At 40.8% G+C, this 16,010-nt stretch overlaps 1 protein-coding gene across 1 annotated transcript in view; it reads right to left on the bottom strand.

Annotated features, from left to right (window-relative positions):
- ZNF106 (zinc finger protein 106) overlaps window positions 1–16,010 on the bottom strand; it is a 60,616-nt gene that overhangs the window by 6,126 nt on the left and 38,480 nt on the right. The window contains exons 11-19 of the mRNA XM_081095650.1: window positions 13,292–14,069; window positions 12,365–12,420; window positions 11,650–11,795; window positions 9,560–9,694; window positions 8,165–8,281; window positions 5,324–5,515; window positions 4,816–4,878; window positions 1,248–1,367; window positions 641–712 (exon numbers count right to left, since the gene is read on the bottom strand). Coding sequence (XP_080951776.1) covers window positions 641–712; window positions 1,248–1,367; window positions 4,816–4,878; window positions 5,324–5,515; window positions 8,165–8,281; window positions 9,560–9,694; window positions 11,650–11,795; window positions 12,365–12,420; window positions 13,292–14,069 — 1,679 coding nt within the window. The remainder of the gene's footprint in view (window positions 1–640; window positions 713–1,247; window positions 1,368–4,815; window positions 4,879–5,323; window positions 5,516–8,164; window positions 8,282–9,559; window positions 9,695–11,649; window positions 11,796–12,364; window positions 12,421–13,291; window positions 14,070–16,010) is intronic.

The following is a 16,010-nucleotide window of genomic DNA, read 5'->3' as shown; positions in this document are numbered from 1 at the left end:
CTTTTCTTCTAGACCCTTTGACGCTGTGCTCCTTCCAGAGCCGCCCTAGGGACCCTGGCTCACAGCTGAACTGGCAGCTCAGAGGCATCACCTACACTTGAACTGGCGCAGCTCTGGCTTCCACTGGGCATTCCGTATTAGGCATCTGTATATCACTGGAACACAGGGTTCTACTACTCAGAGTCTGAAAAACCATCCATTCTTGTTCAACTTCATAATTTAAAAATAAAATAAGTCAAGGATTAGCAGAGTTAAATGGGTTAGCTTCTACTTTTAGGCATGCTATAACTATGTCATACTGGCCAAAACTCCTGACTCCGATATTCTGTTCAGATCATAATGTCTCTGGAAAAGCACACTCTTTTTTTAAAAAACATCTTAAATTTATCTTCTACTTAATAGTACTATCAGATTTTTATTGCAATTATTTAGCTATTAATAGAAAATGAAATATTCAACAATATTACTGTGTTTTATCTTGATAACAGTATGCCAAGAAATTGAAAGGCAACCAATAATGAGTCTTATCAGAAACAGATGTCATTTTTGGAAGTGACAAGTATTAACATTATTATCAGTTTGTAGAATTTTTAGTAAATATATTCAAAGGCAAATGTGTGGCATGGCAAACAACACTCACCATACTTTTATGGATGGTCATACACATAATCATGTCTTTGTGTCCTCCATAAACTTGCAATCGATCATGGGACTTAGGTGGAGAGAGAAAACAAAAAGAGAATTAAGGTTATTTACACTTTGTGATTAATAAGCGTAGTCCAGCCGTGGGCAAACTACGGCCCGCGGGCCAGATCCGGCCTGTTTGAAATGAATAAAACTAAAAAAAAAAAAAAAGACCGTGCCCTTTTATGTAATGATGTTTACTTTGAATTTATATTAGTTCACACAAACACTCCATCCATGCTTTTGTTCCGGCCCTCCGGTCCAGTTTAAGAACCCATTGTGGCCCTCGAGTCAAAAAGTTTGCCCACCCCTGGTTTACAGACTGCAATTGCTGCCCAGAAACCATTTAAATTTTGATACCTATGAGGCTGACCACGCATCCCAGAGCAGCGTTTCTGAAAGCACAGTCCGGGAATCAGCTGCTTCATGATTACCCAGAGTGCCTGTGAAGAATGCCGATTCCTGGGCCCCAACCCAACCTTACTATATTAAAACGTCAATATCAAACCTAAGTAGACAGTCTCCCCAAATCATTCAAGCAAAATACTGGATCTAAATTCTACCTGTAATTCGTAGACACGAACAAATTTATCCAGGCAAGCAGTCACCATCACTTTTCCCAGGATGTTCACCACAGTCACTGCATGATTGTGACCTTTATAGATCCGCACGAGCTCCCCAGTCTGCATCGGGAGGGAGAGGAGTCAGTAGACTTTCCAGGCATCTTCCTACTTTGAGAAGTATGATTCTCTAATTCTAAAAGTCATAATTCTGAGGCTTCTTGTCCAACCACACAGCTACACTAATTGTAACAGCTGGAGTACTCTTACAAGCATTTGTTACCCACACAAACTATAGGAAATGTATCCTGATGGAGAAAACAGTGTCACAGAAAAAGAAGGGTCACAGCTCTATCTGTATGTGTTTTATAGCTTCCGAAGTACAGATGATCCTTGAATAATGCAGGGATTAAGGGCGCCGGCCACAAGCAGTTGAAAATCAGCATATAATTCTTGACTCCCCTAAAAGTTAAGTTGTCCCTCAGTATCTATGGAAGAATGGCACTAGGACCGTACCCCAATATCCTAAAGATACCAAAATCCTAGGTTCAAGTCCTCTATATAAAATGGCATAGAAGGAGAAGAAACCAAGATGGTAGCCGATTCCTGGGCCCCAACCCAACCTTACTATATTAAAACGTCAATATCAAACCTAGCATAGGTAAACACCAGAAATTGCTGCCTCCCACAACTTCAAAAATACAATGAAAAAACAAAACGTACATCATCCAGAACCACAGGAAAGCTGGCTGAGTGGAAATTCTACAACTAGAAGGAAAGAGAAAAGCACACTGAGACTCAGAGGAGCTGCGGAAGTAAAGTGCAGAGGTACGGAGGCTCGAGCACGCAGAAAGGTGCTGGTACCTGAGGACGCGGCTTTCTTTTTGATTGGGAGTCACAAGCTCCTGACTGCTCTGAACTCCAGTTCCGGGAAGTCTCTGGGGACCCAGACTCATATGGGGAGAAACTGGACTGTCTGGCAGCAGGCAGAACTCGGAACTCGAGGGCGGCTTTCTCTCAGAAGTGCTTGCAGCGATTACAGGGACACTGAGACACAGGGCCTCTTAGGGCAGGGCTGAGGATCAGCCATAGCTGTTTGCTCCACCCTGTTGATTCCCTGAGACCCCTCCCCACCCAGGCTGCGGGCATAGGCTTTTGCATATGAAAGGTCTGGTCCTTTGCAATCTGAAAATTACCTAACAAACTGCAGCTGGGCCAGACAGACCCAGAACTTCCAAAAGAAGGCCCAAGGCCCCACAGCAGCTTGCATTGCTTCATAGCTGGACCTCATCTGGGGACCTCCAAACCCCAAAAAAGGAAGAGGAATCTGCAGTTCTCTTCATAGCTCCTCTACACGGCCCCTCAGGCAGAGGCTAAATTAGCACCTCCTTAGATCCAAGAGCCAGTGTACCCAGTGGTCAGAGTGGGACCATTCAGATTACAACTCCTCAGATCCATAAGGGTCACACTCAGGGGGCAGACTCAGTGAGCACCAAAGCCCCACTGAAGCAAGTCTTGCCCCAGAAGGGTGTCTCCAGCACAGAAGTTCTCCCACTGCAGACACAGCTGATTCTCACAGCCAATTGGCCTGGAGGTCAATTCCTCCCAGTGATACCTGCACAAAGCCCACAAAGGGGTGCACCAAGAGTGTCCACCTCAGGTAATCGGGGAGGCTGACCCACTGGGCCCTATAGGACATTCAGCACAGAAAGCCACTCTATCAACACAGGGAAGCAGCCAAAATGCAGAGACAAAGAAACAGGTCACAAATGACAGAAATGGAGGAAAGCAATAGTTATTGGATATAGAGTTCAAAACCACACTTTTAAGGTTTTTCAAGAACTTTCTAGAAACCACCGACAAATTTAGTAAGACCCTCGAAAAGACGGGTGAGACTGCCGATAAATGTAGTGAGACCCTCAAGAAATCTAGTGAGACCCTCGAGGGTATGAAAAAGGACCAACTAGAAATTAAGCATACACTGACTGAAATAAAGGTATTATGCAGAGTTCCAATAGCAGACTAGAGGATCGCAAGAATCAAGCTAAAGATTTGAAATATGAAGAAGCAAAAAACACCCAACCAGAAAAGCAAAAATGAAAAAAGAATCCAAAAATAAGATAGTGTAAGGAGCCTCTGGGACAGCTTCAAGCGTACCAACATCAGAATTATAGGGGTGCCAGAAGATGAGAGAGAGCAAGATATTGAAAACCTATTTGAAGAAATAATGACAGAAAACTTCCCCCACCTGGTGAAAGAAATGGACTTACAAGTTCAGGAAGCGCAGAGAACCCCAAACAAAAGGAATCCAAAGAGGACCACACCAAGGCACATCATAATTAAAATGCCAAGAGCAAAAGACAAAGAGAGAATCTTAAAAGCAGCAAGAGAAAGACAAGTCAGTTACCTACAAGGGAATACCCATACGACTGTCAGCTGATTTCTCAACAGAAACGCTGCAGGCCAGAAGGGAGTGGCAAGAAATATTCAAAGTGATGAATGCCAAGAACCTACAACCAAGATTACTTTATCCAGCAAAGCTATCATTCAAAATTGAAGGTCAGATAAAGAGCTTCACAGATAAGGAAAAGCTAAAGGAGTTCATCACCACCAAACCAGTATTATATGAAATGCTGAAAGGTATCCTTTAAGATGAGGAAGAAGAAGAAAAAGATAAAGATACAAATTATGAACAGCAAATACACATCTATCAACAAGTGAATCTAAAAATCACATAAACTGGTGATTATAATAGAATCAGGGGCATGGAAAGGAAGTGGACTAACTATTCTTGTGGGGGAAAAGGGGGGATGTGGGAAGAGACTGGACAAAAATCGTGCACCTATGGATGAGGACAGCTGGGGAGGGGAGGGTGAGGGCGGAGGATGGTGTGGGAACCGGGTGGAGGGGAGCTATGGGGGGAAAAAAGAGAAACAACTGTAATAATCTGAACAATAAAGATTTAATTATTTAAAAAAAAAATAAAATGGCATAGAATAGTGCATACAGTCAGCCCTCCACATCTACCGATTCACAATCACAGATCAAAAACAGTACAGGTATTTATTGGGGGAAAATCCACATATATAGATGGACCCAAGTAGTTCAAACCTGTATTGTTCACAGGTCAACTATATTTTCACTTTTATCATTTCATTGGATCTGGGTAAGTCCCTGAGCACTTGGATTATCCCCAGGTTTACAGACCAGGAACGAGGCTTCAAAGAGTTGCCTCTATGACGTGAGTAGCCTCTCAGCTGTTTTCGTTAGTTCTATTTTAAACTATATATCATATCCACTTTCTTAGCGCCTCAGATGCTCAATTTATCTCATCTAAATGCAGCATTCAAACTAAACCTTACATAAACATTGAGTCGGTTCCCTATTAAAAATTTTGATGAGGTTAGAATTTCTAGGGTACTCAGTATTATCTAAAAGCGCATGCATAGGGATTATTATTAAGCCTCTCACTGGAAAAGGGGCTTAATTTACATTGTAAGAGATCTGACAAATCCTTCAAGCTTTAACCACCACTCTATTATAAAGATTTCTTTACGCCAACAGGGCTTACATGAATGTTGTGGGCATGGACTGACTGATCACTGGAGCCACTGAACACAAGGTCATTCACCACCTTAAAGAAAAGAATTCAATGAGTTAGATTCAGTACAAGGTTCTGGGTTTCCTCTGTAACTTGCACTGTAAATTGGTGAATTCTAATTTTGATGAGCATAGACCAATTTCTCAAATTTTCTGAACTGAAACGCATGTCCTATCACCAGGTACTCTGATGAATTGACAGTGTATATTTGGGTCTGTTACCTCTTCAGAATGATTATAGAGAAGGGCATTAGAATGTATCTATAGTCTACAGTAAAATACACTTTTATTGTTTCTAAGTTAACATATTAAAAAAAATAGCACATCCCTTGGTGACCCAGGCCTGAGGAAAAGGACTGTAACCACCTTCCACTTTTCAAGATGACTGTGTCCTAATAAGGCATCAGACAACACGGAAAACGTCATTCCAACCGTCCACTTGTGCCAGGCAAGTGGCTCCTGTGCTGCCCTGTACTTGCCTTCATGCAGAGAATGGTCTTGCTGTGGCCCTCCAGGGTTCTGAGGAGGAGTCCATTCCGCGCATCACGCACGCTAATGGTACAGTCATAAGACCCCACGACCAGCAGCTTTCGGGCACCTTCCTGAGCTGTGGCTAGACAGCTAACTGCCCGAGGGCCATGGCATTCAAAGATTTCGAGTCGTTTGTTGTTCTGAAAAATAAGTCACCATTATATGGAGTAAAAGCAACTTAGCTGGTAAACCTCAAAATCAACTAACCCAAATCACTACCTTAACACAAACTAAATTCTACTACCTGTACTTAAGTTCTCTTACCCATTCCCCAATCTTTAACTTCCCACCTCTGCCATTCCTGTGCCAACTCCTTGTGTTCATGAGTCTCTCCGCCCCATTCCAGTGGGGGCAAACTCTCACCTTATGAGTTCATTTCTAACTTCAACCACACTGTCCTGATCATAACTGGAACCTGGTTCTCTTTTTACGCCCTCCCTCACGTTAAGTTAATGATAATGAATGATCACCTTTTTTCATACTCTTATTTTCTATGTCACAGTCCCAGGAACTCCTTCACTATTTTTTCCCCCCAAAGTTGAGAATGACTTTTTTAGACAATTTCAATAAGAGTCTGTCCTCCACCTCTCTGCTATTCCGATGTTCCTGACTTCTAGTTCTATCTAGCATCTTTCAGGACATCTTCTAGTGGAGCACAGAAGCCTTTGTATCAGTCAGAGTCCCATGGTCACACCCTGAATTCCCAAACATTCCTTTCTCTCAGATCTCAGACTTGTTTCCCTCATCCCCACACCAATCTTGTTCATAAAGTTTCCCACTTGCCCAAAACCTCAAAAAATGTACTTGAGGTGCATGCATGGGGTAAAACTCCCAGAAACTAATAAGCACAGAGCAGCACAGCTGGGGGCCTGCAGAGCGAAGCAACGATTTCAGCCACCCTGAGGTGCTAGGGAGACAGACTGAGAGTTCGGCCCATTGGTGGGAAACCCTGGTAAACTGCCTTCGCTTTCAAGCACAGCATTCTAGGAGTTCGGCAAGGCTTCAAAATTCACATCTCTGCAGAGTCTCAAATCTCTGCCTTGAGGTTCATCTTCTTTGGTTTTTCAACCATTTAAAGACTATCTGAATTTCTTGTCATCATCTTTCAACTAAGACGCTCCTGACTTCTATCTACCTTCGATACATTAAACTAATAAAAGAGAAAAGAATTAGGTAATTATCAAATTTCATTGATTAAAATAGTTTGAATTTATTCTTTCTCCTTTATTTCTATTACCCTAACCAAATCTAATCTAGGCTATTAGCACTTCACATCTGAAATGCAAAAACCTTCACGAAAGGTTCTTTCTGTAATCTATTCCTACCCTTCTGTAATCTATTCCTACCAAGTGAACCAAATAACTTGGTCCTCGAGTATATGTGCTAGCTTCTTAAAGACAGAAACCATGATGTATTTTACAACTCTTATATGAATGGTACTATAATTGGGCATAACATAGTAAACATTCTAACATGTCTACCATGCTGCTAAAAGATGACCAGATGACCTTGAGATATAGTGCTACAACACAGTAGTAACCAAACCCATCAATTACATCTCTTAGATTACATCTCTTATCCTTGGTCTAACCCAGTGGTCGGCAAACTGCGGCTCGCGAGCCACATGCGGCTCGTTGGCCCCTTGAGTGCGGCTCTCCCACAAAATATCGACTTCTGCGCATGGGCCACAAAGTTTCAATCACACTGCACGTGTGCGCCCGCATGTGGTATTTTGGGGAAGAGCCACACTCAAGGGGCCAAAGAGCTGCATGTGGCTCCCGAGCCGCAGTGTGCCGACCACTGTAACCTTTCATGTCAGCTTCCATTAGAAAGCCTCCCAAATGGTCTCCCTGTCTCTACTATTACCAATATTTTCCAATCTTATCAACTCCAGAGTGACTTGTTCTAAAATACAAATTGGATCATGTATCTCATATGTTAAAACCTACAAAATGGCCCTAACCAGTTTGGCTCAGCGGATAGAGCGTCGGCCTGCAGACTCAAGGGTCCCACGTTCGATTCCGGTCAAGGGCATGTACCTTGGTTACGGGCACATCCCCTGTGGGGAGTGTGCAGGAGGCAGCTGATCGATGTTTCTCTCTCATCGATGTTTCTAACTCTCTATCCCTCTCTCTTCCTCTCTGTAAAAATCAATAAAATATATTTTTAAAAAAACCCTATAAAATGAAGTCCAACTTCATTAGCAAAGCACACAGGGTCATCAAGAATTGGTCCCTACTCATTTCCTAAGCCTCATCCTGGGGCCTAGCACATAACAGATGCTCAATAAAGGTTCGCTCAACAAATGAATCTATCTTTGAGTTAGGAAAGGATGAGGTCACATGGGCATGAAGACAAACCTCTGACTTAGTTCACTTTACAGAACAAGCTACCCTCATGAAACCCAAATCAGTTCCAAACCACATCAGTGTCATACTCAAAGGAATTTAAGCTCATTTTTCAGGGTGTCATTCCTAAAAATGAGATAGACTAGTTTAACTTGTGACTCATTATTTGGCTCCAAATTGTCAGGCTTGGTTTAATTTAGCAGAGTTACATTTTGGTCCTGGCACACTTGGGTCTGAACAGACAGAATGCAGGATCTTGTATCACCTACACCCAATGATAACAGTTTTGAGTAGTGGTTAATCCATTGCTTTCTCACATAAGAAAACAAGAAAATGTCTGTCTCCCACTTCTTCCCCAACAAGTTTCCATTTCTTTCCACACACATCTCCAACTATTTTCAAGTGGCATGGGAACTCAGCCTTCTCTCCCCAACCACTAACCTCTATGTTGAAGGTGACCACAGTGCCATTTGCTAGTCCTGCATAGAGGATTCGCCATCTACTGTGAAGGCAGAGGACTCGGTCGTCCAGCTGTAACTGCTCCAAACACTCTCGCGTCTGATAAAAGTACACAACACCTAATCAGCAGAGGTTAAGCAAGCAAAATGTGAAACCCCCTTCTGAAAGCAGAGTATGAAATGATTTTATGAGGAAGAGGTATCATCTATTTTATAGAAGGCCATCTTAGATATTTTCTGTCCTTTGAAATATGTGGCCAAAGACTCTCAAGCTGTAGGTAATAACAAAAACAAATGTAAATTCTATAATGTTACCCATATTCCTAATATGGAATGTAGAAATTCTTCAAAGGGCACTAGGAATGGAGTATTAACCTCTTAAATTAAGTAGCCAAAGATAAAGTTAAAGCTGTATTTGACATCTAAAAGGAAAATTATAGTTGTATATGTAATAGCATTAATGAAATATGTGCTTTCCTGCAACTGATTCTCTATTTTAATAGCTCCCAAGTATCTTGTTCAAACCAGTGTCAGGTTAGCCGATCCATAATTACCCATGCCTTTAAAATATATAGAACCCCAAGCTTCACATCCAATCCCTAGATTCTAATTCAGTAGGCCCTAGATTATGTATTTTTTAAAATGTCCTTAGCAATTTTGATGCATATCCAGATTAAACAAACACTGTTTAATCTGACCTTCAAGAAACAATTTTGGTAAGTTTCCAGAACTGGGTTATATTAGCAACTTTAATTACCTAGAACCTAGAATAGGCCCAATAACACACTAAGTGTTCCAAATTTGTTGTTAATGACACCAAGCAACTAAATGCCCAAGTGTATCTTTTAAAACCGGTTTGGACAGAGATGTTAAAATTAAGATGGTTTTAAGTGGGTAGGATGTGACGAGCTGTGGGTAGGATGAAAAGCTGTAGGCTGTAAAAGCCCGTTTTCTTCTCCCATTCTTCTCTCATACCTGAGAGTCAGTCTTTTAAATTTCTCCCAGAAAATTACAAATATAAATGCCACACATATGAAGTTGTAAAAAAAAAAAAAAAAAAAAAGACAGTAATTGTTGCCTCTGATTAGTGCAATCTCTTTGTGATTTTATAGAGGAAATTGAATTCTATATAATGATTTTTGAAAAAAGAACTACTGGCACATGCAATATGAACTTCAGATAGTATGGTGAGCTAAAGCTAATACAGGCAGTGTTGTTTATTTTGATGAAGTTCAAGCACAGACAAACTCTTTAATGACAGATGCAGAGAGAAAGTGGGAAGAAAGAAGCATCTGTCTCAACGTCTCCACTCTACATAGTATAAATACAGTCAAAGCCGGTCAATATTATCACTTTTGATTTCTCTGAACCCACTTGCCTTAACATTATAGCAGCGAACGGTGTGATCACTGGAACCAGTGTAAAGGGCAGCATTCTTCCCAGAGGTTTGAGTAACCAGGAGGCAGTTCACTTTCGAAGTATGGCCCTCAAAGACACCAATGCACTTCCGACTCTAAAGTCAAGCACAGATCAGATTATTACTTATGGGTATAGAAGGATCAGATACTGCCTTTCCTCAACAAAAAAACGCTAGAACATAATAGTTCGCTGCTGCATCCTCAGTACCTAGGAAAGTGCCTGGTTCACAAACAGTGTTCAGTAAACATGTGATCAATAATGCCCAGCAAATGGCCACATGCAGTAAGGTACTTCCAACTATATTAGCTGAGTTATACCAAAAAATACTTAGGGCAATTCACTATAAGGTTGGTAAGAATTTTAATTAATGCCTAGGGCAAGGTTGTCCAACACATAGACCAAAGATCTACCAAATCCAAACTGAGGCTAATTACCCAGGCAAATCCCTGCATTTGATTCAGTAGCTTATGAAAATGCTCCATAATCGTCTAAGACATGACAGGTGTCATCACAGATCCCAGTGGTCCAGGTATGGTTTCATAAGGGGACAGCCTTATGGTTATCTGTGCTATCTCTGAGATCTATTTAGAATGTACACATATAAAGGGTGTCCCAAAATTCATGCAAGAAGTAATTTTGATAGAAAACACAGGTTTATAATTAAAAATTGTAAATTTTTTATTGATTCATAAAGTATACTGTACAGGGTTATGTATGGAATAGCATATCGGGTAAATGGCCTCCATGGCTTTGCTGGCACATACGCACTCTTTTGTTGAAATTTTCCATGACCGTTTTGCATAAATGTGGCTGAATTTCAATGAGGCTCATTTGCATCTTGATGGCTTGGTTAATCGTCAAAATTGTTGCATTTGGGGTTCAGAAGATCCACGAGTGACTGTTGAGAAACAATTGCATCCACAACATGTCACTGTTTGGTGCGGATTTTGGGTTGGAGGCATCATCGGACCATCTTCTTCGAAAATGCGGCTGCTCAGGCAATAACAAGAGTGCGTATGTGCCAGCAAAGCCGTGGAAGCCATTTACCCGATATGCTATTCCATACATAACCCTATACTGTATACTTTATGAATCAAAAAATTTACAATTTTTAATTATAAACCTGTGCTTTCTATCAAAATTACTTCTTGCGTGAATTTTGGGACACCCTTTACATATACTTATTCTGCAATTCAGAGTTAGAGCCAATCCCCCAAACCTTACACTCATACTTCCTGGTACTATTGCTTCTTTCCTTCGGTCATTCCTTTAGCCCCTCAGGTTATTAGGCTAAAGAAACCTATATACTTATTGCCTACAGCAAACACATTTTCTTGTTCCATCATCTAACCTTTTGATTTTTCAGGGCTTCAACAATTTTAAATACTTTCACAGTTTGTTCAGACAACACAGTGTTCCTAAAGTTTCTTGGCTATCATTATGGATAAACAGATTTAGTTTAACATATACCAAATTCAACACTCAAAAATTCATTCTATGAAAATTCAGAGAAATGGGCATGAGATTATACTAAGTGTGTGTAGTGGAAGACTGTTGCTCTCTTTAATAACTTGCACAACTAATCAACTATCAGGGAAAATGCCTCCTCTAATACTTCCCCAGTATTCTTTTTACTGCCCTATTATATAGCAGTCATGCAACTGACCTCATCACAAACTCCAGGGATCTGACTAGCCCACGTCCACCGTTGTAATCCCACCTTCCTTTGCCAAGTGCCAAGTGCTTATTCAGGGAATAATGCACGAGACCCTTGTCTGGTGGTGGGAGGAAAAGAAACCTCAGCAGTTCCTGGATCTATTTGTGAGCAGGAGGAGAACACCTTAGGAAGAGGTGATACGAAGAAGGTAGAGTGGAGAGACAGCATAAAATCAAGTTCCCAGGGACCCTGTGGAGCAGCTGGACCAACTTTATCTAAAGTCAGTCTAAATCCCACCCATACCTAGACCGCAGATAAATTCCCCTACTGCTGAGCTGGAGTTTCTAAACCCTGCAACTACCAAAGGCATTCAAATTGCTGTATCAACTTACCACCAGATTATAAGCTCGCACAGTTTTATCTGCTGAACAGGTATAGAGCAAATTCCCAAATATCTGAATTGCATTCACTGCAGCTTGGTGCCCCTCAAAACTCCCTTCTGTGGGCTCATCATCATCTCCTGGCTCTGAAGATATTTCTAGAAAACAAGAATATGTTTCAGAAACATGTCCACTGTGTCTGGAAAGATACTCAAACATTAAAACCATTACATAACATGGAGGCCCCTGAGTTCTCCTTAGAGTCTAGTTCCCATTAAAAATACCACAGTTTTCATTAAGATCTTCATTATGAAGATTTCATAGTAAGAGAAAGCAGGGAAGGCCTTTCACTTAAGAAAATGATACTTGTATGAGTTTTTGAGTGACAACGGAAAGGCACCAAATATCTTCACATACAGTTGTTTCACTGAGCAAGGCATTATTCTTTAAGCAGTTCTGTCTCAAAGCAAAATCCCCTGGAGCCAATGAAACCTTAATACTAAATAACTGAATAGATAAGAGAGCCAGGTAAGAGAGATGGGCGTAAGAAACTGAAAAGAAGGATTTGAGGATTTAGGAATACAGTAACTGCTTGTCAAAGCAATCCTCTTAGTGCTAACTCCTACCCCCTATTCTATAAGTATATTTAAGTAGATTTAAACCCTGGCTCTAACATTTACAAAGCTTTTCTCTGTGGTAATTTAAATAAAACAGAACAACCAAATACCTGAAGAGTTCTTCGATCCTTTTATGGAGGAGATCACGGTCTGAGTTTCTGCCACACTACAAAAAATAGCAAAAGTCTTCTTAGCATCTGTGTGAATAGGACAGGTAGTAAAACCTAAATTTTCCTGACTCAAAGTATTGTTCTAATCAATGGGCAAAGTAGCAATGATGAGATCATTTTCCATCTGAAATTTCTATATGGAAGGAAATACAAGTACGGTAAACATTTATAACACAAATGAGAAAGCAGCAAATCTCCACTGCCAAGTTTTTGAGTCTTCCACATCTGCAATGCCTACAGATTCTCTATAAATTTGATTCTTTTAAAAATTCTGAGTCATAACAAAAAGTTCTATTTTTTTTTTTTTTTTTTTTTTTTAAGAGAAGAAGAACGGCCAAAACCGGTTTGGCTCAGTGGATAGAGCGTCGCCCTGCGGACTGAAAGGTCCCAGGTTCAATTCCGGTCAAGGGCATGTACCTGGGTTGCGGGCACATCCCCAGTAGGAGATGTGCAGGAGGCAGCTGATCGATGTTTCTCTCTCATCGATGTTTCTAACTCTCTATCTCTCTCCTTTCCTCTCTGTAAAAAATCAATAAAATATATTTAAAAAAAAAAAAGAGAGAAGAAGAATGGCCCTAGCCGGTTTGGCTCAGTGGATAGAGTGTAGGCCAGCAGACTAAAGGGTCCCAGGATTGACTCCGGGCAAAGGCACGTACCTCAATTGCAGCCTCCTCCCCGGCCCAGGCCCTGGTTGGGGTGCGTGCAGGAGGCAACCAATCGGTGTGTTTCTCTCACATCAATATTTTTCTGTCTTTCCCTCTCTCTTCCTCTCTCTCTAAAAATCAACGGAAAAATGTCCTCGAGTGAGAATTAAAAAAATAAAAGAATGGTGAAACTGTTCTGATTGGACCAATACAACATCCCTACCTTACAGGGATACCATCTTTATAGCGAGTGCCAATCTCACTGGTAGAGCTAACTTCATCACAACCAGAACGAGAAGTTTCTAATGAGTGTTGCTCTGTGCAGTTCCAAATATCCTTCTTCGATGGGCTGTCTGGCTTCTCCTCTCCAGATTCCGAGGAATCAATGGCCACTACTTCTAACTGAGGGTTAGGAAGTTCCAGGACTTCCAGAGAGGAGTCACTGTCTGGCTCATCCCTGACACTGTCTTGTTCAAGTCCAGTTCTGCTATCTTCCCAGGTGGAGGTTGTCACTTTCCCTCCTTTGGCTGACTTTGCAGTTTTCACTTTCCTCACAGGTTTAGCAGTAAACACATCCTGCTCGGTGTCACTGTTCTCGGGAACGTGGGCGGCTCGCAGAGTCTTCTTCTTCCTAAGTTTCTTCTTTTTCTTGTTCCCCCGCGCTTCAGCTGATGTCAGAGTAGACTCTGCTTGCTCAGGCTGGTCAGCGAGAGAGAGGGACTCCTTCTCTAAAGAGGTTTCTGAAGCAAAGAACAATCTTGGAAAAGAACTGGTACAGGCTTCAGACCCGCTGTTGCCTTTGGTTGGCTCTTCACCTTCTTTATTTATGCTAGGAAGACCAGCTGATTGGGACGAGAGAACATTTTCCCCCTTTCTGGTACTTCCTTGCTCCACAGAAAGCCTCAGTTCTCGGCTGGGCTCATGGAAATTTTCTGTTGGCTCTGACAAGGACAACGGTGCAGTGAGGGATGCATCGACTGAACGGCGGTCACTGACCTCTCCTGAGGAGAGAAGAAAAAAATGATGGCACCTTTTGTGTCTGCTATTTATAGTCATAAACTGCAATTATTTGTTACTGGTTGAATTTCTAACAATTAATGACATTTCAATGACATATTAAACCGTGGCTTTTAAAGCTGTTCTCTCACCCCTCAATTTCCCATAACCGACATAAATGTCCATTTCAGAACTTAGTACACTTTGCCTTGCTCAATCTCACCAATAACACGCATGTTTTATACCCTGCAAAAGCTCCTTATGGCAGGAATTGTTTCTATCAATCTTTTTTCCTTGTTTCTTATTTGAAATATCCACATACTGAACATCATGTTCTATTCTTAGTAGACACTAAAGTATCTATTTAACTGAAGTGCATTTCTTAATTTTCACTATGCATTTTACCTGTACATCATCCAGTTTAGCTACATACTAGTAGTTAAAAAGTCAGCTGAGCCCTAGCCGGCTTGGTTCAGTAGATAGAGCGTCGGCCTGCGGACTGAAGAGTCCCAGGTTCGATTCCGGTCAAGGGCATGTACCTTGGTTGTGGGCACATCCCCAGTAGGGGGTGTGCAGGAGGCAGCTGATCGATGTTTCTCTCTCATCGATGTTTCTAACTCTCTATCCCTCTCCCTTCCTCTCTGTAAAAAAATCAATAAAATATATATATTTTTAAAAAGTCAGTTGACTTAAAAATGTCTATTTTCTTTGACTTAAGTTATTTCATGTCTATAAATTTAAACTGATAAAATAATCACATACTCAAAGACATATATAACATAATGTTACACAGAATCCTAAAAACAAGGGGGAAAAAAGCTAAACATTCAAAGGAGATTATATAAATTGCACATCCAGATTATTATGCAATTTCTCAAATATTATGCAACTAGTAAAATAAAATATTTTAGATGAATTATTTTTATGACATGGGGAAATGATCATGACATACTAAATGGAAAAAAGCCAAAAGTTATAACGGACTACAATTTGTCCTTTGTATAAGTCTACATGTAAACACAAACATGTAAGATTTAAAAAAAGACTGAAAGCCCTAGCCAATATGGCTCAGTTGTTTGAGCATTATCCCATGCACCAAAAGGTAGCCGGTTCAATTCCTGGTCAGGGCACATACCCGCATTGCAGGTTTGGTCCCTGGTTGAGGTGTGTATGTGGGAGGAAACCGATCCATGTTTCTCTCTCACACTGATGTTTCTCTCCTCTCTCCCTCTCCCTTCCTCTCTCTCTAAAATCAATAAAAAACATATTTTTTAAAAAACTCTTCCATACTCTATCATAAAAAAGACTGAAATAATACAGGTTGTCCCAAAAAAATGTATACACACTTTGAATGATTATAAAGTCAGTGTTTATTAATATACAGTTCATTTTCAAAATTTAAAAGAATCTACAGAAATGAATAATTTTTTTGTTAATGACTGTCTTCAAACTGGTGACAGTTCTGGTCCAGGCATTGCTGAATACGCAAAGCAATGGAATCGCAAACATCAAGAATCGTTTCATGCACAAGTATTTGTGCATCCTCAATCCATTGACTGTTGCTGGTTTTATCTTTTATGTATCTCCATTAAAAAAAAAAGTCTAGTGGCACTTTAGGATAAATTTTCTTTGTTCAAAGCTTAGTCTGGCTTCAAATCAGTAAAACCTGAAAAGGAGTGAAAATTAGGTGAGTGTATACATTTTTGGGGGATACCCTATATGTATAACATATTTCGATTTCTAGTTTCCCAATTATTTACAATGTACATAAATTAGAGGATTTTTTATTCTTAAATTTTTTAATTGATTTTACAGAGAGAGAGAGAGGAAAGGAGATGAAGAGAGAAAACATCAATAAGAGAGAGAAGCATCAATTGCCACCTCCACTGGGGATCAAGCTCGTAACCTGGACATGTGCCCTGAGCAGGAATCGAATCGGCAACCTC

This window comes from Myotis nattereri, assembly GCF_964212035.1.
Source record: "Myotis nattereri genome assembly, chromosome: 1".
NCBI lineage: Eukaryota > Metazoa > Chordata > Mammalia > Chiroptera > Vespertilionidae > Myotis > Myotis nattereri.
Note: the sequence above shows the minus strand (reverse complement) of the source record. Positions and strands in the feature narration are given on the sequence as shown.